We start from the raw sequence: 24,368 nt of genomic DNA, 5'->3' as shown, positions 1-24,368 counted from the left end.
ATATGTTCAATGATATTTCGAATAAAATGGTCAGTGTTATTAAACCCACATCACGCTAATCGATATAGAGCACGCGCATTGAAAACCTTCTTCCGGTTAACGTTAATTTCAGCAAAATGTAGCGCTTGATATTGATAAATAGGTTTGATAATTTTAAGTCATAATCAGAATTATTGTAACTTATAAACACACCAGTTTAACCTTGGTTGAAATGTTCGTAAGGAAGTACGTGTAACGTTAATGTTTTCTGAATTATAGTCAGAATATAACAAATCCTTGAAATAAGCGTTGAGAAATATATTTAAGATCTAAAAAACTGATAATTTATCGACTGTCACCTTTTTAGATCAACGATATGTGATGTCCCTCCGAAAAAAAAGTCTTATTTTTCAGTGAAATATAGATAGATCTCACACCCAGTGGAGTTTTGATAGTTTACACTCGAGGCTAATGTCCGGTGTTTCCACTAGAGAGCGCTGTAACTTTTCATGAAGGAATGATCGTTTTCATCCATTCATTTTCCTTTCGGCTTAGTCCAGGCGGGGTCTCCAAACTCCAAACAGGAGGGCCGGTGTCCTGCAGATTTTAGCTCTAAGGTGCCTCAACACACCTGCAAGGATGTCTCTGGAAAGCCTAGTAAGAGCTTGATTAGCTAGCCCAGGTGTGTCTGATTGGGGTTGGAACTAAACTTTGCAGGACACCTGGCCCTTCAGGACCGAGTTGGACACCCCTGGCTTAGTCCTACTAATCAGGGGTCACCACAGCAAGCGGAATGAACCGCCATGATCGTTTTATGTGTGATATTATTAATATGATGCATGTGTTACAACATAATGTGTGTGATATTGCATTTTTTAAATTGTCACTTTAACAACTGTCATATAACCCAATAAAATGGTCCATCTGAAACCATTTATTAGTTTATTATTACTGTATCAAGAACCAGCTGTTTTGTAACAGAATACTACTGTGCAAAATTGCTGACAATCTAAATGTGTTCTTCTTTCATATATCTAAGTCATATATCAGTAGTTTATTATTATTATTATCATTATTAGGGTACATGTGACCACCTAGACCACAAAACCAGATTTATACATGACAAGATGAATAAATAATCTTTCCAGTGTTGTATATTTGACTGAGATATTCCTATAAGAAAATCTGAAATCTGAGAGATCCCAAAAAATCGAAATACTGAGAAAATTACCTTTAAAGTTGTCCAAATGAAAAGATTTGAGACAATACATGAGCTTTGATATGTTTACAGTAGGAAAAATGTACATTCTAGAGTTATCTTCATGAAACAGTATCAAATTAGATTTTTGTTGTGATAAAAATCGATTATTTTGACCCACACTAGTATTCGTGTGTATTTTAGTAATTTACCAGTGTGACATGAGACTAGTTTTATGGTCCAGGCTCACACATTACACACATTTGTGTAAAGTAACATTGTACAAACACACAAAAATAAGAATTAAAAAACTCTATTAGTGATAAACTGTGTAACTCAATCACACACACACTCAGTCATGTTCACACACACATTCCTTCATTCATTCCCTGTAACATTAGTATTGCACAACTTCATCAGTCTCCAACTGTTTATCTCTTCTTCATTCTAGAGTTTTTTTGTCGCTCCACGCTAAAGACTTTCTCTTGGCGAGCTCCATCCAGGACGGCTGAGCTCCAACGGCATCTGCTGGAGATGAAGGTGATGATGATGACGATGATGACGTTGCTGGAGGAGGATCAGATGTGATGGTAAGAGCTATTGTAGGAAAATACATGCACACACATTAATATCAACACCACTAACATTAACACATAACAGTTAAAGCGGTGTTTACCTTCGGTGTTGCTGTTAGGTGGAACAGGTCTTGCATTGAAATCCATCTTACTAATAGTCGCTGTTCTCTTTGTCGTGTCATCTTCGGTGGTATTGTTCCTACTGTTGTCCTGCTAACAGAATACATTTCCTTTTAATGTATATTTTTGGATCAAAGCTTAGATGTTGTTTAGTGCAGCACGGTGGCTCAGTGGTTAGCACTGTTGCCTCACAGCAAGAAGGTCGCTGGTTCGAGTCTTAGCTGTACCAGTGGGTATTTCTGTATGGAGTTTGGATGTTCTCCCTGTGTTGGTGTGGGTTTCCTCCGGGTGCTCCCCACAGCTCAAACACTAGCTTTAGTTGAATTGGGAAAGGTAAATTATCCGTAGTGTATATGTGTGAATGAGAGTGTATGGGTGTTTCCCAGTGATGGGTTGCAGCTGGAAGGACATCCGCTGCATAAAACATGCTGGATAATTTGGTGGTTCATTCCGCTGTGGTGACCCTAGATTAATAAAGGTACTAAGGCGAAAAGAAAATGAATGAATGATTTATTATTATATTTTATTATATTTGTTATTATGCATCTGTACATTTTGTTGTCTAAGGATTATTTCTTTCAGTGTACATCCTGTATATTAAATATTTTTATTTTTTTATTGTTGTTATTATTTATGTAATATATAAAATGATGGCATATACAGTCATCGCTTTTTAATGTTTCAATTGATTTGATTTAGGAAAATAAAGTAAAAGCATTAATAATCTGAAAAAATATGAATATTTAAATTAAAATTTTAAAGTTTACTGCATTTTACAATTATTATATTCACACATTTCTTAAAGTTGAATAAATTTTCTTCAACAGAGACATTTATATTGTTAAAAAATGACAATTCTATTTCAGATTAAATGTTTAAATTATTAAAAATTCCTGAAAAAAATAATAATAATTTCCTCAAATATATATTAAGATATATTAAGCTATAAAATCTGTCAATTTAAAGATTGAAAAGTTGCTTTATTATTGAATTAAATGCACCTTTACTGAATAAAAATATGATTTTCTTTAAAAATATCTCTCACCCCCATACCTTTAGAATGTCATAATTTGCAGTTTACACACAATTGAATGTATTTTTGCACAATATAGAAAAAATATTGACATTAGAAAAATTTATGTGGTATGAAAACAATTTGACCAGATTTGAGAAGCGTAATTTGGAAATAATAAAAAATATAATAATTCTATTATTTGAAAAATAAAATATAAAAAAACAATTGGATGCTGTATGCTAATGTTTGGACATTAACATCTGAATGCAGAATTATTAATAGACCTGAGGAGATTTCTCTGCATGAAAGTCTCATGAATGGCAGATTATCCTGCTGCTGTTAGGAAATTAAATATGACAGAACTGTGGAGGATGTGTCAGGATTGACAGGGCTCATTACTAAGCAACATAATGATCTGTTAATGAGGAAGTATTACGTCCTAAAGCTTGCATACTCTTCTGTTATACACTCAAAAGGACATACTTTTAGGGCATAGTATGAGTATGCAAATTAGGACGCAACAAGTGTGTGTGTAATCAGAGGGAATAAGGAACTGGTGTGCATGAGGTGCATGATGTTATTTGTAGTCCGGTTAAGTGACAGATCTGTAGTTCTCCAGTGATCTTCAAGCATTAGATCATTGGTGATCATGACAGTGCCTAATTACTCTAACTTGCCTAGTTTATCCTAGTTAAGCCTTTAAATGTCACTTTAATCTGAATACTAGCATCTTAAAAAATATCTAGTAAAATATTATGTTCTGTCATTATGGTAAAGATAAAATAAATCAGTTATTAGAAATGAGTTATTAAATCTATTATGTTTACAAATGCGTTAAAAATATCTGCTCCTTGTTAAACAGAAATTTGGGGATAAAATATACAGTGGGACTAATAATTCTGACTTCAACTGTATGTTAGCTCAATGTGTTTTGCATTCTTCTGTTTACCGGCTTGTCTTTTGGTCCCGCGGGTGTTGGTTTAACAGCAGGTTTGTGTGCGCTCTGTTGGCTGCTGCTCTGGATTGGCTGTGTTTTCAGTGGATGAAGCACAGTGGTGGTCAATGTCTGTGTTTTAGGCTGTAAGGCTGGTTTGGTAGCCTGTGCGGGAGGTGAAGGTTGAACCGATGACTGGTTTGTAGAGAATCTGCTCATTAATGGCTGGTACGCTCTGGTTTTCTCCCTGGCAAGACTCATCCAATCTGGCTCGGCCTCTTTACATGTCCCGGTTGTATTTTGGATGGACGATCTTCCGTCTGTAAGACAAAACTCAAGTTTATTAAAGGGAAAGTTCAGCCACAAATTTGAATTGTCCACTGTTTACTTGCTTAATGAGTTTCTGTTGAACACTAAGAAGATTATTTGAAGAATGATGACAACCAGTAACCAGGGCTTAATTTGTGCTGGAACATGCCATATTTTACAGACACCTCAATTTACCGATCGCCCTCCTCAACCGCCCTCCTTCCTCGTCCGCTGTTCACTTTCAATTTGTTCTGCGACTGCCCCCAATCCTCTTCATTTTCGTCCACGACACCCCCGCCCCGCTTACTTTCATCCACGACACCCCTCCGCCATCCACCGCACCAACACCCAACACACCAACTAGGGGTGGCACGGTGGCTCAATGTCAATGGTGAGTACTGTCGCCTCACAGCAAGAAGGTCACTGGTTTGAGTCCCAGCTGGGCCATTTCTGTGTGGAGTTTGCATGTTCTCCCATGTGTTTGTGTAAGCTTCCTCCAGGTGTGGTCCAAACACAAATGCTATAGGTGAATTGGATAGGCTAAATTGGCCATAGTGTATGAGTGTGCAAACTTGAGAGTGTATGCAGGGCCAGCACGTCCATAGAGGTGACCTAGAATAGTAAAGGCGGCATCCGCGACCCCAAACCCCCTGACCCAGTCCTCACTTTCGTCCACGACACCGCAAAATTTAACTTCGTGGCATTCCTGTTTTCACTTTAGGGTTGAGGGCTGCGTGATCATTGTTTGCCTAGAGCGCCAGTTCAGCTTGCTCCGGTCCTGAGTGTATGGGTGTTTCCCATTACTGGGTTGCGACTGGAAGGCATACATATGCTAGAATACTTGGTAGTTAATTCCGCTGTGGCGACCCCTGATAAACAAGCAACTAAGCTGAAGGAAATTAATGAATGTCAACACTGGGAGAACATGCAAACTCCACTAAGATATGCCAACTGGCCCAGCTGGGACACGAACCAGCGACCATCTTGCTGTGAGGCGACAGTGCTAACCACTGAGCCAAATGTCAAATATTTTAAACACCATTTATCAGAAAGAAGTTCATACTTACAGTCTTGTGCAACGAGCGGAGTCTCCAGACTCTGTGGATCCTGTTTCTTGGCTTTACTCCTAAAACTGCTGTCACTTGCACCCCTGAACACCTCAGCTTTCCCAGCATGCTCTTCTGAGTCCGCCAGCACTGTACTAGACTCTAAACTGTAGCGTTTGGTTTCGTCCTTCATCCTGGACACCTCCGAGCGATATTTCAGCGACAGAGAGGTTGTGCGGAGATGCACCCCGAAAGCACTCCTCCGCTCCTCGGGTTCCTCTTGCTTTTCACTGTCCACGTTTTCTGTAGGCGAATCGACCTTCTTACCATTAGTTCCTGGTGCTAGTTTAGACATGACAGGAGGTGCAGGAGCTTCTCTACGAATGCTCTTTGTATCTTCGATCTTCTCTATCGATTTCTGCATACGATAGAGAAGATTCTCCACTGGTTTTGTCTCTTTTTCTTCATCTTTAAGCACCTCTAGGTTGGAGTTAATAGTTTGCATCTTCATTTTAAGATCTCCTTCATTCAGTGTTGCATCGTTGTTTGTTTTGGAGCGTTTGTTTTGTTTGTTTTAAAACTGTAGCGATACTGATTCTGTGGATGCTTTCGGAGATGGAGGGCTCTTTATCTCCACTTTTGGCTTTTTGGCTCGAGGTAAAGGCACTGGATGAAACCTAGTTGATGGTTCCTCTTTCATGCTTTCCTTTGCAACAATCTGTATATCATGCATGCCGTCTTTCTGAATGAATGACTCTGCTTCTATTAAATGCACTTCTGGAAGACCTGAAGGTGACGGTGGACCTGAGCCGAAGGGCATTGGCTGCAAATAAAGAGGATTCATGGTGAGTTTTCCTTCAGGTTCGAGAGACTCTTGTGATTTTAGGATTTCAGCACTCAGAGGTGTTAAATGAGGTGTGCTGAGCTTCTCCTCGTCCTCCTCCTGGATCTGCACTGGTGTTTCTGGAGCTTCTGGAATAGTGGTTTCTACTTTTATCTCCACAGTCGGAGGGGAATGTGAAAGATGATGCACTGTCTCTGTGGATGTCATAATTTCATCATCAACCTCATCATCATCATCATCATCTTTCTCAGACAGTATGCTGTCCAAATCACTGATGCTTTCTGAACGTTTCCTGGGAGAAATGGATACCTAAGAAAGAGAGATCAAAATGAGGTTATTATGCTGTAATCAGTGATCTTTTTGTACTCACATTTGTAACCCCAGCACCATGTTGATTTCACATAGTCCCTATAGCAGTGTTGGGTAGTAGCATATAGATATATTGTTCAGTAGCGCTGCTATTTATGATACAATGTGCTTTTTTAGATAACACAGAAATTATTGAGCAAATTGCATTATAAATGTGCTTTTTTTAGCCTCGTGCTCTTACCGCAGGCCCTCTGTTTCCTCTTGTACTGGCGCGCTGGTTTCTCGGTTTGACGGACATGCGATGGTGGGCAGCGGAGTTATCCAGTGTGGCTGTGTAAGATGCAGGACTACTGAAGTCAACACCTACAGTGGGCGTGGCCAATGATGAGCTAGAGCAGATGATTGACTGAGAGGATGGCTTGAAGACTGGGGAGAGTGGCCTGGATGAGGACTGGAAAAGATCACCCTGGATCAAATTAAGATTATAGTTAATAAGATGAAAACTGCCAGCCAAACGTATGGGAAGATTTTTTTTAAATGATTTTGAAAGAAGCCTTTTTTGCTCACTTCTATTCTATTCTGCTCTTAATGCTGCTGTTATTTAATTAAAAATACAGTAAAAAACTGTACAAATGTGAAATATTATTGCAATTTAAAGTAGTATTACTGAATTTGTTTTAAAATGTAATTTATTTTTGTTATTTAAAGCTTAATTTTCTAAAAAAAAAAAAAAAAATTGAAGATAGATTTTTATGGAGATTGTTATTATCAGTGCTGCATCATATTTTATTAATCTAGGACACATACAATTGTTCAAGAGGGAAAGTAAAAACATTTATATTGTAAAAAAATAATAATATTGTAATTTGTTTAATTACACTGGGAAAAAGAGTAATTTTTGGAGACATGTCCTGTGGTCTGATGGAACTAAGATTGAACTGTTTGGCAATAATGACCAGTGTTACAATTGGAGGACAAAGGGGAAAGTTTACAAGCCAAGGAACACCATCCCAACTGTGAAGTATGGGGGCGGCAGCATCATGATGTGGGGCTGTTGTGCTGCAGGAGGGACTGGTCCACTTCACAGCATAGATGGCATCATGAAGAAAGAACATTATGTAGAAATACTGAAGCAACATCTCAAGACATCAGCCAGGAAATTAAAACTTGGCCACAAATGGGTCTTCCAAACAGACCATGACCCTAAGCATACTGCCAAATTAGTTAAAATGAGCTTTAATGACAACAGAATGATTTTTTGGAGTGGCCATCACAAAGCCCTGATCTCAATCCTATAGAAAATTTGTGGGCAGAGTTGAAGCTTGTCCGAGCAAGACAGCCAACCAGTCTGACGCAGTTACACCAATTCTGTCAGGAGGAATGGGCCAAAATTCCTGCAAACTATTGTGAGAAGCTTGTGGAAGGATACCCAAAACATTTGATCAAAGTTATACAGTTTAAAAGCAAAGCTAAAAAATACCAAGGAAATGTGTGTAAACTTATGACTGTCTAGAAATTAATAAAAATAATAATAAAAAACTCTCTCATTATTCTGGCATTTAGAAAATGTAAATCATTTAGGTAATCCTAACGAACCTAAAATAGTAAACATTTAGTATGATTTTATTATCAGACATCTTTAAAAAAAATGGTTATGTTACTTTTTTTAGAGTGTATGTAAACTTCTGGTTTAAAGTTTTGTATGTGTATATTTACAATATAAATGTCTGCTTTCACTATTGAACAATTTCATGTGTCTTTGATGAATAAATTAATGATTTAATAAATGCAGTTATTTTGAACTTTCTTTTCATAAATATGTAAATTTATCCACACTTCTATGAAGCAGGAGAACAAAATGTTTACAACATCGCTCATTATAAGAATTATTAATTACCTAATGACTGACTACCAATAATAATTGATCATAATAGAACAGCAAATCACCAAACTAATGATTTCAGAAGCAATGATGTTGAAAATTCTGCTTTGAATTGCAGAAATAAATCACATCAAAAGTTTAAATCAGGGAATCCCAAAGTTTTCAACCCACGACCCCCAAAAGAACAATGCCAATGACACGCCTCCCCCAATATCCTCTGAGGTTGTTATAAATACACAAATCATGCATGCAACAGCGCACACACGCCAATAGGTCCAAGTCTATTCTAAAAGAACTTATTTGTTTTATTTTGGCTAGAATAAAAGCAGTTCAAAATTTTTTAAACCCATTTTCAGGTCAAAAGTCTACAGAACAAACCATCGTTATACAATAACTTGCCTAACTACCCTAACTTGCCTAGTTAACTTAATTAACCTAGTTAAGCCTTTAAAAGTCACTTTAAGCTGTATTGAAGTGGCTTGAAAAATATGTAGTAATATATTATTTACTGTCATCATGGCAAAGATAAAATAAATCAGTTATTAGAAATGAGTTATTAATCAGGGGGGCTAATAATTCAGAGGGGGCTAATAATTTTTACTTTAACTGTATATATTTTTACAAATATGACATATTTTTTTACAAATATGATGAGGTGTATGAATAGGCATAATTATTACCTGTTCTTCTTCTTCACTTCCTGTTCCTGCTAAACTCAAAGAGCTCAGATGTTTCCGAGGTTCGGGATACTGTAAGAAAAATCCCATTAGACTGCCATTCACTTTAAAGGGATAGCTCACTCAAAACGAAAATGTTCTTACTGGTACTAAACCTTTATGATGTTGTTTATTCTGTTTGACACAAAAAAAGATATTTGAAGAATGTTGGAAACCTGTAACCATTGACTTTCATAGTATGGAAAACAAATACTACGAACATCAATGGCTGCTTTTTCCGACATTCTTCAGGATATCTTACTTTGTGTTCAACAGGAGTAAGAAACTCAGACAGGTTTGTGACAAGTATGAGTAAATGATGATTTTTCAATTTTAATTCTGTCATCATTTACTCATCCTTTACTTATTTCAAACATTAATGAGTTTCTTTGTTCTGTCGAACACAAAAGAAAAGACTTTGAAGAACCTGTAACCATTGACTAGCAAAGGAAAAACAAATACAGTGGAAGTCAATGGTTACAGGTTTCTGGCTTTCCTCAAAATATCTCCTTTTGTGTTCAGCAGAAGAAAGAAACTCATAAATGTTTGGAAGCGCTTCAGAATGAGTCAAATTACAGTAAATGTACAGTAAAATGCTCAATTTTGAGTGAACTTTCCCTGTAACTATTCATTTATGGTACACCCCCAAGAGGTGATTTTAAAAACAAACATGAACAAAGTGAGAAAGGTATGATGTAATTTCAGTTAATTGCTGTTTGCAGTACCACATATGTTTTGGGTCTATGATATAAAGGAAAGGTACTGTATTGTGAATTAACCATATAATATGTAAAGATGCCAAAAGGGTAAAATATGTCTCATTTAAAAAGAACAGATAAGTAAAAGAAGAAATAAGTTAAAGTAATAGACAAATGATGTGTTTGGAAATGGCAACACAGGCTCATTCTTTAAACATACCCCAATATACATTTCTTAAGAGTACCAAATACGTCCTAGGAGCTAGAGGTATAATCGGGTCATAAAAGATTTCGGAACGGAATCAAATCAGTTTTCGTAACAGAATTGGGCCCGAGGCCGACAAGTACATTTTGATTGACCAGTTTTTAAAAGCCTAAACCTGTTTGCAGCCCGACGAAGCTCTTTTGCACACAGCTCTATGCTATCTTTTCTCATAAATGAGTCGTTTATATGTGTTTTAACATAATTTATTCATAACAAACGTAGGCTATAGGTAGGCCCACACTGAATCTGTGCGTGCAGAATTCCGCAGATTTTTAGCCCATCATTATTTGTTTATTTACTTGTGTAAATGTGTGTATATTTATATCAATTCAGTTTTTTTTTTATCAATTTCAGTAATATTATTGACTAATATGAAAATATTCATATGATTTATTTGCAATACAGTTGGTAAAGTAATATTTTACTAGATATATTATATGAGAGACTTGCTTTGTTTACTAAATAAAGTGGATGTAATTGAATTTGCGTTGTAAACATTAAATAAAAGTTAAAAAGGTATTTTTTTCATATATAAAGTTTTTAGTTATGATACCCCCAAAACTATTCGGCATAAATCTGCAGATTTTCAACAATATTTTGCGCAGAATAGCAGATTCTGTCTGGCCCTAGCTATAGGCCACTTGGAAGTTGGAACAAAGAAATAAAATAAGTCCTCTGTAACATTTTAATAATAAATGTTAAAATGTTAACATTTTAAATTGGCCAACACCAATAAAAATAAGTCTTTCCAAACAAATTAAATAAAAATAAATTCTAAATTATGATGGGTATTTGGCAATAATGAAATTGAGAAAAAGGTTCTGTGGGATTTGTTTCACCACTTCTCTTCACAATCTGGTCTTAAGGCGACGGAGCTGAATATTGAAAGAATAATGCCAGCATTAGCCTGTATACTCTGACTACATTATGCATTTTTGATCAAATTAATATTTAGTTAAAATTTGAAAATCCTTTACTCACCAAGATTAGGCTATGTATTTTTGGGAAGGAATATTATTGAAGCGGTGCTGCGCTTACTGAAAGGGATGAAAGTGAAAAGGGAGGGGGGTGGGGTGGGTGTCGTGGAAGAAAGTGAAAAGTGAGGCGAGGTGTCTAGAGGGGGATCGGTAAAATGAGGTGCCGGATCAGATTTCAGAGGTGCCGGATCCATATCCTTGTTCCGACACAAATTAAGCCCTGCCGTTGTTATGGTCAACTCCTCTCCTCTCATGTACAGTCCGTACTTCACATACCGAGCTACTAGACAAACTGGTAACAGCGGGAAAGCCGTCCATACGGTGGTAAGCGGAAAGCTGCTAGCGCGAAAAAGGAATGGCATCATACCACCCTGTAGCGTTTGTTTTAAAGATAAAATGTAGCCATACTTACTTCTGGGTACATAATTCGCAATCTCCAGAAATGTATATAGGGCTACATTTCAGAAAAAGCATGTGTTTGGAAATGGGGTGGGGAAAATAATAGGTTTATGCTTCATTTCGCTCCATTTTGACCATGATGAAATGTATTTTGCTTAAAGAATTGTTTAAGTGTATGATTTATTTGTTTAAACTCAAATCAAATCAAATGGTCAAAGTTAAAGTCTGCAACCTTGTAAATGCCTCCATGCATCACTCGCTCATACAAGTAGGTTTCCGGTGGGCTGCAAGGTAAACCATCATCCTCTGAAGTGGCTCCCGAGTCCTCTGTGCGCTTTCCAGGAATCAGCATTGGAGGAGGACCCAGATGTAAGTTCTGCTGTTGTAGTTTTAGCTGCCAAAACGAAATATAAACAGCTTGTATCTGATGCACACTTTGCTTAAAGAGTAGATCCAAAAAATACGCTGACAAAGAACATTTACTTACTTGTAAGGCTTTAATTTTGCCGTGAACGTTCTCTTGTGAAAGCACTCGTGTGGGTTCTGTGCTCTGGGTTTGATCCGTGAAGAAGATGCTATCATGAGACAGCGCTCTGGGGCTCAGACCCTGTGGATACCTGCAGATCAGATTCAGTGAGTTGTATTAATCTATTTGCTATTCAAATATATTACATACAGTCACAATTAATCACCCTCCTGTTCATTTTTTTTCTTTTTCAAATATTTTCCAAATGATGTTTAACAGAGCAAGAAAATTTTCACAGTATATCTGATAATATTTTTTTCTCTGAAAAAAGTCTTATTTGTTTTATTTCAGCGAGAATAAAATTAGTTTTACATTTTTTAATAAAACATTTTAAGGTCAATATTATTAGTCTCTTTAAGCTATATTTTTTCGACCTAGTCATCATGGCAAAGATAAAATAAATCAATTATTAGAAATGAGTTATTAAAACAATTATGTTTAGAAATGTGTTGAAAAAATCTTCTCTGTTAAACAGCATTTGGGGAAAAATTTACAGGGGGCTAATAATTCAGGAAGGCTAATAATTAAAGAATTCAGACTTTAACTGTACACAGTTCTGAATAAAGGATGTAGATCTGCTAATAGATGTTTATTGAGTGACACACTGACACTTACGTGAACTCATCTTCAGAGTCGTCTCCTCCTCTTCTGCTGTCTGGAGCGTTGATGTCACTAGCGGACTGACTCTGCTTGATTAGCCCTTCGCTTTCCTTCTTCTTCAGCTTCCCAAAGAGACGAGTCTTCAGCTGCTTAAAACGAGACTTCTTCCTTCCTGGTGAACGAGCAGAAATTTCAAAAGCTTTTTTGATTTGATTCAACCTATTTTTTTAATTTTAGAATTCTATCTCAGTATTTGACTGTGGCTCAGTGGTTAGCACTGTCACCTCACAGCAAGAAGGTCGCTGGTTTGAGTCCCTGCTGGCATTTCTGTGTGGAGTTTCCCCAATAGTCCAGAGGCATGCGCTGTAGGTGAATTGGATAAGCTAAATTGGCCGTAGTGTATGACTGTGTGTGTGAATGTGAGAGTGTATGGGTGTTTCCCAGTACTGGGTTGCAGCTGAAAGGGCATCCGCTGAGTAAAACATATGTTGGAATAGTTGGCGGTTCATTTCTCTGTGTCGACCCCTGATAAATAAGAGGCTAAGCCAGAGGAAAATGAATAAATAATTGTGACTCTTCTTATTAGTCATTTGTTCGATTTTATCTTAAAGAGATACACAGTTCACCCCAAAACTAAAAGTCATTGATTATTTACTCTTCCGCAAGTGCTTCTAGAGTTTCTTTATTCTGTTGAACACACAAAGGAAAAGATATCTTGAAGTAAGCTAATAACTTGTAACTTGGAAAAGCAAATACAACTGAAGTCAATGGTTACAGGTTTACAGCATTCTTCAAAATATCTCCTTTTAGCTCAACAGAAACTCAAACCGGTTTTGAAAAATGAATGACTAAATTATCAATTTAGGGTGAAATATTCCTATAAAGTGGCTTTTTTTAGTTATTAACCTGCAAGCAAAGCGAATTTTAGACACTTTGCTTAATATTGGTCAATGGTCAAATTTCTAGTGAATAAATCAGAAACAACAGTGTTTACAAACCTGTGAGTTCCTCTGCATTCTTGTCCATGTCGACAGGGATTGATTCCATGTTTTAATCCTGCAGATCAAAATAAATAAAAAAAAAATAGACATTAAATATAGAAATTACAAACTTAAACACCAGACATCATGGAGGAGCTTCTGCTGCGTGTCTTGTGTTTAGAAGTCAGCTGATCAGAGTTACTGATACACTCTTTTTGCACTTTAGTACATCATTTCCTGCGTTCAAAGGTGGTAAACCCCATTCAAAGCATTTGTTTTGATCCTCTGCGATGCCTTTTAAGGAAGGAGCTGAGTATTCCAGTATACAGTATGTTTTAAAGTAGCTTGCGTTTAAATTAATTGTCAAAATATGGGTATTGATTAGGGCTGCACGATATTTGAAAAATCTAACATTGCGATATTTTGTTTTGCTGCGATATATAGACAACCTGACAAAAGTTTTGTCACCTATCCAAGTTTTAGGAACAGCAAATAATTACTTGACTTCTAGTTGATCAATTGGTATCAGAAGTGGCTTATATGAAAGGTAAAGGCCTCTAGATTATGCTTATTTTGCCAAAATAAAATATGATCATGCCTTGACATTCAATCATTTAACTAAATCAGTAAAGTCTGACTTTGCTAAGACTAAAGCCTTGTCACTTAACACAAATAGTGTCCAGTAAAGACTCAGACAGACTCAGACTCAAATTAATTATCCCGTTTAGGGAAACTAACATTGCAGCAAGGTGCCATAACACAGGCGAAGTTCCATGTACACATTAATAAAATATTACCACACAACATCCGTACATCATTATGTAGGTGCATCTCCCTCCCCCAGGACTCATTTAAATGACCTAATGGCCATTATTATAAAAGAATTTCTGGTTCTATTTGTCCTGCAAATAGGAATCCTAAAACGACGTCCTGATGGCAACAGCTGAAAAACAGAGTACAATGGGTGATCCGGGGTGCATAGGATACCCTGAGCTCTCTTTAGAACATAATTATGGTAGATTACCATTGGACCAGTTTGGTTAAAACCGATGATCTGTCTGCCACCTTCACCAGGCTACTCAGCCTGTTCTTACTTGACACACTCAGATTACCGTACCAAGCTACAATGCAAAAAGATAAAAACAGATTCACTAAATTGTTTATAAAACAGTGTCATCAGAATAAAACAAGAATGAATGAATCAACATTCTTGGAACAAGAATGAATATTGTGCATGACTCCCATGAGCTTGGAGGACTGCATCCATGCATCTCTGCAGTGACTCAAATCACTTATTAATAAAGTCATAAGGAATGACAAAGAAAGCGTTCTTGCAGGACTCCCAGAGTTCACTAAGATTCTTTAAATTCTTCATCATCTTACCTCTGACATGCTTAGTGGATGCTCTTCCAGCTGCAACCAATCACTGGGAAACATCCAAAAGGCACACTCTCATTTACAGACATACACTATGGACAATTTAGTCTACCCAATTCACATATAGTGCATGTCTTTGGACTTGTGGGGGAAACCGGAGCACCCAGTGGAAACCACACGAACACGGGGAGAACATGCAAACTCCACACAGAAAGGCCAACTGGCCCTGCCGGGACTTGAACCAGCGACCTTCATTCGGTATTTTGGGCCTGCTCTTTGATTAAATACAACCTTTTAATAAGTCATCCAGTGAACCACTTTCTGTTTGTGACCCATGAACGGATATAAAAATAGCTTCAGGCCATATACTGTAACTGTAAATAGTTTGGTATTACTAGTGTAGGTGTGCAGCTCCAGTACGTCACATTGCCGCATTATTGTATAAGGCCTATGACGTATACAGTCATTGAAAAGAGTTTTTACTTTGGTGAACATGACAAGGCACAGCATTTTCTTTCAAACCGCAGACTGCGCAAACAGCTCTGTCTCTTTTATTGGCTTTGTTGTGATCTAATCAGTGGCTTCTTGCAATACAAAGTGACTTCTAAGGAGAAACAAAGAGTAGTTCACTTTGGCCTGAACTGCGGTTGCCATGGTGGTGCACAGGGGGTGACGTGATTTTGGGAAACCTGGGAAACCAAGCCCTCGTCTGAACTTTTAGAATTCATTACCCACAAACACCCACACACACACTTGTACAGCTATCTGTATGGGAACTTCCCATAGACATAATGCTTTTTTATTATTATTATTATTATTTTATTTTAAACGGTTTTACAATGTATCAACAGGACAACACACAAAGAAGAAGAAAAATAATAATAATAAAATAAATTGGACCCCCACCCCCCCAAAAAATAAATAAATAAATAAAATAAAAAATTACATAAATAAATGAATAAGTGAGGGACATTTAACATAGTCAACACAATATTATGAATTAACAAGACATATTGCTTTTTGCACTATATTTTCTTTCCCTCTACTGCAACATTCTCAAAATACCTCGTTCTGTGTGATCTATGAGCCGTTTTCTTATCAGGGTGTCCCTAGTATTGCAATACTTGTGGGGACATTTGGTAGAGATGTAAGGAATACAAGGAGCACACACACAAATACAAGACCTAATTTCTCATATTCACTCCTTGGAGTCTTTCTGTAACAGAAGACCGACATTTACTGTTGGATTATCTCACTATACGTACAGTAATTTGTCTATAGATTAGATACAGTATTGTAGTTGATGTGCAACAATTTAGTTTTACATCAACACTAAATAATGATAAAAACACCAATAAAATTAAACATCAGTTTATCAGTTGTCATGGGTGTAACTTTATGTGTCCGTGTCCTCATAAGGTCTATAAACATATCATGAAATGAACCGCTGATACAAGGCTGGATGGATCCATGCTTTCATGTTGCTGATGCCAAATTCTAACCCTAACATCTGAATCTCACTGCAGAAATCGAGACTCACATATCAGGCAATGTTTTTCCAATCTTCGATAGTCCAATTTTTGTGAGCCTCTGTGAATTGTAGCCTCAGTTTCCTGTTCTTAGCTGACAGGAGTGGCACCCGGTGTGGTCTTCTGCTGCTGTAGCACATCCGCCTCAAGGTTGGACGTGTTGTGCGTCCAGAGATGCTCTTCTGCAGACCTCGGTTGTAACAAGTGGTTATTTGAATTACTGTTGCATTTCTAGCAGCTCAAACCAGTCTGGCCATTCTCCTCTGATCAACAAGCCATTTGCACCTACAGAACTGCCAGTCACTGGATATTTTCTCCTTTTCTGTAAACCCTAGAGATAGTTCTGCATAAAAATACCTGTAGATCAGCAGTTTCTGAAATACTCAAACCAGCCTGTCTGACACCAACAACCATGCCACCTTCAAAGTCACTTCAATCACCTTTTTTCCCCATTCTGATGCTCGGTTTGAGCTGCAGTAGATCGTCTTGACCATTTCTTGAGTTGCTACCAGCCATTGGCTGATTAGAATTGTGTGTTAATGAGCAGTAGGACAGGTGTACCTAATAAAGTGGCCCAATCAATATTTATAAAACTAAGCAACCCACAACGTTTTATGTGCTGTACATAGCCACGCATGACATGAGTGTTAGCATATGCACACACACCTGCTGCTCAGTCCTCAGTCCTTAACCAAACAATCTAATGACAGAATGCCCAGAAGTCCTGTTGTCCTTGCTGGCTAATACAGAGTCATAATGCCACATGCACAGGCTGACAAAAGAGCTAGAGCTAGACGCTACTGCTCATGATTAGCATCAACACAGTGCCAAACAAAAGACACTTGTTTAACCAAAAGATCAAAAATCAATATTATATGTAATAGTAGAGGATGGCGAAAACATCAAGAGTCGGTTTTGGAAGTCATCTTCCCTCAGGACGTGTAAATATAAATGTGTTTTGCATATTAAGAGAACAATATGGATGCAAGGTTTGAAATTAAAATATATAAAACATAGGACAGTTACTTTTAAATGAAATAATATTTAATTGTTAGTGTTTTTACAGTAATTTTGAACAGATGAATGAGGCTTTGGTGTACATAGTGCCTCAAGGCTCTGTACTTGGACTTCTTCTGTTATTTTAAATATGCTTCCTCTAAGCAAGATTATTAATTGTTTTAAATTAATATCCTTACAATGCAAAATGAAAATGAATGAAAGCATTCAATCGAAACTTCTTCTAAACTCACCAGCAGCTTTAAGTTGATGCAGAACGATCTCCCTCGTCTGAGAGCTTCCTATGTTTTTTTTTTTGTTTTTTTGTTTTGCTGGTGGTCTCAAGTCCTCGATAGTGTTAGATCTCTGACATCTGCAAAATGAAGTTTAAGAGGGATTAGAGCATGGCAGAAACACACGGAGAGAGAAAGAGAGACAGAAAAGACTATGTGTGTGTGTGTGTGTGACAGAGAGAGAGAGAGAGAGAGAGAGAGCAGGAACAGTTTCATAGGAACAGGATGTGAGGGCAGTAAATTAGATCTGTTGTAAACTGCTTGGGATTCTGTCATTGTAAGCTTTGGGGTTTGATGAGATCTATCTCAGTACATTGTCAGTGTACTCTTTTGCTTCTTATTGAAAAATAATTGACAGTTTTGATGATTCAATTCAATTCATCTTTATTTCTATGGTGCTTTTGCAATGTAAATTGTGTCTAAGTAGCTTAACATAGAAATTAAATGATAACTGAATTTCTGTAAATAATAAGTAAATGTCCTTTTTAAAGTGAACTACAAGGGATAGTTCACAGAAAACTGAAAATTATAGACATAAAAATACACTTCGAAGACAGCTGGAAACCTGTAACCATTGACTTCCATAGTATGTTTAGAAGTAAATGGTTACAGGTTTCCAGCTGCCTTCAAAATATTGTCTTTAGTGTGCAACAGAATAAAAAAGACTCGATGATGATTAAATAGTGAGTACATTTTAATTTTGGGGTGAGCTATCCCTTTAAGTTAACCTGTTTTCTTCTGAATATACCTTCCTGGTCAACTTTTTACATTATAATGAACTGAAGGAAAGTCCCTCCGAACTCAGCGATCTGTAATACAAGCCCTAAAACATCTTTTCCTCTGTAAGGGGTAATAATTACAGCTTGCCGGTGCTTTTCTCTTACTCTTAATAACATTAAAGAAACTACTGGATTTATTATTTGAGTGTAAAATAAATACAAATCTGCAGAACTGAATCTAAGTTAATAAATAAATGAATAAATGAACAAACGAATGAATAAGTGAAGGAATGAATGAATGAATAAATGAATGAAAAAGTAAAAAATAAATAAATAAATAGACAAATAAACAAACAAATAAATAAACAATTGAATGAATGAATGAACGAACATGAATAAGTTAGTAAATAAATAAATAAATAAATAAGTGAATGAATGAATGAGTGAATGAATGAATGAATGAATGAATGAATAAATGAATGAATGAATGAATGAATAAGTAAATAAATAAATGAACCAACAAATGAATAAGTAAATAAATAAATAAACAAATGAACAAACAAATGAATAAGTAAATAAATAAACAAACAAATGAATGAATAAGTAAATAAATGAATAAAAAATGAATGAATGAATGAATGAATGAAATTAATGAATAAATAAATAAATAAATAAATAAATAAATAAATAAATATCCAGTTCATTTTCTGGAATGAGCAATTGTAAAGAGCACTAGTAGTGGTTTTGAATTTGAATAGGTTTGACTGAAACTAGGTCATGGCTTTTTACCAAGCAACAAATGCCTCTTGGGGACAAAAATGGGCACCTTAAACCTCTGACTTTTGCAATCTGTTTTACTCCATTTAAAGCTCATTTGCATTGCAAAGATTTCATAAACACTGATGGCTCATTGCTGTGACATTATGACGAATAAGAGGTTACTATATATATATAAATGCAACAGATATATTATAAATATTTCTAATTAATTAAGTTGTACAAATTAATATTTCCTCATTTTACTATTCCAATGCCAATAACTGTCATTTTAGCAATATATAATGAGTGGCATAAATGACATTAATATTGTTTATGGCAATACATTATGTTGCAATATACCACACGACAAAAATTATATACATATCTTTAAAAAATCACAATTTTAAAGTAATTATTTCTTGTAGGAAATGTTATTAAGGCTGATCTTATTATTTTCAATTAATGGCCACTGAAAAGAGAACTTATTTAAGATTGCTTCAAGAAAACACCGTGTGACATCATTTCATCTTGTTTGTCTCTCACAGGTTAGCTTACGTTAACGCCGGAGAAGTTTCCCAGAAGACCTTTCCAAAAATAAGCTCCAGATCAACAACCTGCACTTCTTATAAATGTCAACAAGATTTAATGGAGCTTCCAGCCTGTTTCTATAATGACACTTAATGCATCGTTTATGAGAATCTAATGAAGCAGGCCACCATATGTAGATGGCAATGGTTTTGACCCAATGTAACTTAACACCCTGAGACTGCTCCAGAAATGGTATCTCTTTCTCTGTCTGGCTTCTTTCTCTCAGATTCGACCTTCCCCTTTCTTCAGCAATGAATGCATCAATTCAAGTACTGTATTACTCAGGTGAAACGCACTCTACTCTGTCTGCACATTCAAGGCCATCCGTCTTCATTCACTAAAATCACTAGAAAAGCTTCTGTTGTGCCTTTTCGGGTCAGCTATGAAATGTACTTAATAATACATCCTGTATAGATATTATTACATACATTCCGTCCGGAAAGTATTAATAGCATTTAACTTTTGCCACATTTTTTTATGTTACTGCCTTATTCCGAAATGGATTCAATTAGTTTATTTCCTCAAAATTCTGCACACAATACCCCATCATGACAATGTGAAAAGGAGTTTTATTGAAATTGTTGCAAATTTATTAAAAATAAAAAAACCTGATAAATCACATGTACAGAAGTATTCACAGCATTTGCCCAATACTTTGTTGATGCACCTTTGGCATAATTTACAGCCTCAAGTCTTTTTGAATATGATGCCACAAGCTTGGCACACCTGTCTTTGGGAATTTTTGCCCATTCCTCATTGCAGTACCTCTCAAGCTCTTTCAGGTTGGATGGGAAGCGATGGTGTACAGCTATTTTCAGATCTCTCTAGAGATATTTAATAAGATTTAGGTCTGGGCTCTGGCTGGGCCACCCAAGGACATTCACAGAGTTGTTGTTAAGCCACTCCATTAATATTTTGGCAGTGTGCTTTGGGTCATTGTCCTACTGGAAGGTGAACCGTCGCCCCAGTCTGAGGGCAAGAACACTCTGAAGCAGGTTTTCATTCAGGATGTCTTTGTACATTGCTGCATTCATTTTTCCCTCTATCCTGACTAGTCTTCCAGTTCCTACTCCTGAAAAACATCCCCACAGCATGATGCTGCCAACAACATTGCTTATAGGGATGGTATTAGACTGGTGATGAGCGGAGCCTGGTTTTCTTCAAACGTAACGTCTGGCATTCACTCCACAGAGTTCAATCTTAGTCTCATCAAACCAGAGAGTTTTGTTTCTTATGGTCTTAGAGTCCTTCAGATGCCTTTTGGCAAATTTCAGCCGGAGAGCAAGTTCCATCTGGCCACTCTACCATACAGGCCTGATTGGTGGATTGCTGCACAGATGGTTGTTCTTCTGTAAGGTTCTCCTCTCTCCACAGAAGAACACTAGAGCTCAGACAGAGTGACCATGTGGTTATTAATTACCTCCCTGACTAAGGCCCTTCTCCCCCGATGACTCAGCTTAGATGGCCGATCAGCTCTAGGAAGAGTCCTGGTGGTTTCAAACATCTTCCACTTACGGATGATGGAGGCCACTGTGCTCATTGGAACTTTCAGAACAGCAGAAATATTTATGTAACCTCCCCAGCCTTGTGCCTCAAGAAAATCCTGTCTCGAAGGTCTACAGACAATTCCTTTGTCTTCATGCTTGGTTTGTACTTTGACATGCACTGTCAACCCTGGGACCTTATATAGACAGGTGTATACCTTTTCAAATCATGTCCAATCAACTAAATGTACCACAGGTGAACTCCAATTTAGCTGCTGAAACATCTCAAGGATGATCAGTGGAAACAGAATGTCCCTGAGCTCAATTTAAAGCTTCACGGCAAAGGCTGTGAATACTTATGTTAGTGACAAACTGCAAACTTTGGGTGTTTGGAGCACATTAGATATCCTTATAGCTAACATATCGATACTAACATCTAAAAACCTTAAGTATGTTTATGTAAAGAATCATGTCGACAAATCATGTTATAAAAATGTAAATATAACATATATATGAGATTTTAAAGTATAGAAGTAGCGAGTATGTGAGACTAGACCCAATACACTAAAGAAATAATAAAAGATTTATTCACGCACGTTTACCTATATAGCATTAATCTATTTCCTTTTCGGGAAAGCGCGGTGCTCGCTCTGCAAACATTAACTTAACAGAGAGAGTGACTAATCTGCTTGAACATTAACTGTTTTGAAGATACTCGACCCCTCCTAAACACAGCTTTCATCTTAATCCAAACTGACCTTTGGATTACAATCAGTTTAGTGTGCATGAGCTTCCACACAGACGTCCTTTCATAGCAAACATCACACACCTGTTTAATACAAGATCAAGCACAACACGATCATCCCTTGAAAAACAACACTGCGGAGGAAATTATGGACAAAAACATGATAAAGTAAATGAATATGCCAGGATACTGATGTGATGTGGTCTATAGTAAGTTATAACACTATATTAACAATAACACGCTCAAAAAATATGTTCAAACTACTGATTAAAATGAGCTGAAACAACTAAATTCTTGACATTTCTAAGCAAAAACTTTACCGTTTTTAGTTCAATTCACTTACATTTGTTAAATTAGCAGTAGAAGAAAGGTAATATGTAAGCCAATTGCTACCAGTTTTCAACATCCTTCAAAATATAAATGTATGTATATTGTGTGTTCTACAGAAGAAATAAAGTCAAAACTTTTGAAATAAGTGGTTGGTGAGTGAATGATGACAGAAATGTCATTTTTGGGTGAACTATCCCTTTAAAATGCACTTTAATTCACCAACTAGGTAGAGCATTTGTGTGTCATTCAATGATCTAATGCACACATGCTTAAGTGAGCACACTAACTATTGCATGACATCAAAACAGACAACATACAGCGAGCCTTATGCAGCGTTACTCCTTCAGAACAAATGAACAAAACAATGTGTGATAGATAGATAGATAGATAGATAGATAGATAGATAGATAGATAGATAGATAGATAGATAGATAGATAGATATATAGATAGATAGATAGATAGATAGATAGATAGATAGATAGATAGATAGATAGATAGATAGATAGATAGATAGATAGATAGATAGATAGAAAGAAAAAAACAATGGACAGACAGACAGACAGACAGACAGATAGACAGATAGATAGATAGATAGATAGATAGATAGATAGATAGATAGATAGATAGATAGATAGATAGATAGATAGATAGATAGATAGATAGATAGAAAGAAAAAAACAATGGACAGACAGACAGACAGACAGATAGACAGATAGATAGATAGATAGATAGATAGATAGATAGATAGATAGATAGATAGATAGATAGATAGATAGATAGATAGATAGATAGATAGATAGAAAAAAACAATGGACAGACAGACAGACAGACAGACAGACAGACAGACAGACAGACAGACAGACAGACAGACAGACAGACAGACAGACAGATAGATAGATAGATAGATAGATAGATAGATAGATAGATAGATAGATAGATAGATAGATAGATAGAGCAAAAAAGCAATGTATAGACAGACAGACAGACAGACAGACAGTCAGACAGACAGACAGACAGACAGACAGACAGACAGACAGACAGACAGACAGACAGACAGACAGACAGACAGACAGACAGACAGACAGACAGACAGACAGATAGATAGATAGATAGATAGATAGATAGATAGATAGATAGATAGATAGATAGATAGATAGATAGAGCAAAAAAGCAATGTATAGACAGACAGACAGCCAGACAGCCAGACAGACAGACAGACAGACAGACAGACAGACAGACAGACAGACAGACAGACAGACAGACAGACAGACAGACAGATAGATAGATAGATAGATAGATAGATAGATAGATAGATAGATAGATAGATAGAAAAAAACAATGGACAGACAGACAGACAGACAGACAGACAGACAGACAGACAGACAGACAGACAGACAGACAGACAGATAGATAGATAGATAGATAGATAGAGCAAAAAAGCAATGTATAGACAGACAGACAGACAGACAGACAGACAGACAGACAGACAGACAGATATATAGATAGATAGATAGATAGATAGATAGATAGATAGATAGATAGATAGATAGATAGATAGATAGATAGATAGATAGATAGATAGATAGATAGATAGATAGATAGATAGATAGATAGATAGATAGATAGATAGATAGATAGATAGATAGATAGATGGGCGTTTTGAAACAACACCAAATTGTTCTAATCTATAGCTAGAGAGTGAATATGAACAGAAATATGATCATAATAATCATATAAATCTTGTCTTACCTGTGCAGAATAAAGATGAAGATGCACCTGCGTCTCGACTATCAAAAATAGTCCTGCAGCTCAGGAGGCTCGACGAAACTAGTGAAGAGAGGGCACGTGATTGAACACACCCACGTGGTGACGACACCGGCGGAGCGCTGCTGAGGCGTGCAGGTGCTGTTCCACTAATTAATGAGCCATGCAGTGCTAATGTTAGCTTTTTCTTGCGTGTCCTTTATTTGTGTTTTTCAACTGTCTGGGTGGATTTTAGACACGAAGAAAATCATTAATGTTACTAAAATAGACTAGTATAAAACAAAACGGAATCAATATGAGCTTGAAAAGAAGATGTATGCTATAATAAGTATACCCACATGAAAATATACTACAGTCATTTTAAACGGTAACTAGTGTTATTGAAGTGTGCTACAGTATACTGTGCATACT

General features: G+C 36.6%; 1 protein-coding gene across 1 annotated transcript; it reads right to left on the bottom strand.

Annotated features, from left to right (window-relative positions):
• Positions 1-907: 907 nt before the first annotated feature.
• Positions 908-24,022, bottom strand: cracdlb (cracd like b). The gene is given in 12 exon segments (XM_087237667.1): positions 908-1,774; positions 1,854-1,962; positions 3,837-4,141; positions 5,198-6,329; positions 6,571-6,795; positions 8,892-8,960; positions 11,499-11,660; positions 11,754-11,883; positions 12,408-12,564; positions 13,391-13,448; positions 17,529-17,647; positions 23,943-24,022. Coding segments are annotated over 10 exon segments (2,493 nt in total). The 5' UTR covers positions 13,440-13,448; positions 17,529-17,647; positions 23,943-24,022; the 3' UTR covers positions 908-1,619.
• Between the last annotated feature and the right edge of the window lie 346 nt (positions 24,023-24,368).

Source organism: Danio rerio, chromosome 1, assembly GCF_052040795.2.
Source record: "Danio rerio strain M-AB ecotype USA chromosome 1, GRCz13ab, whole genome shotgun sequence".
Taxonomy (NCBI): Eukaryota; Metazoa; Chordata; class Actinopteri; order Cypriniformes; family Danionidae; genus Danio; species Danio rerio.
This window is presented reverse-complemented; position numbering and strand designations above follow the sequence as displayed.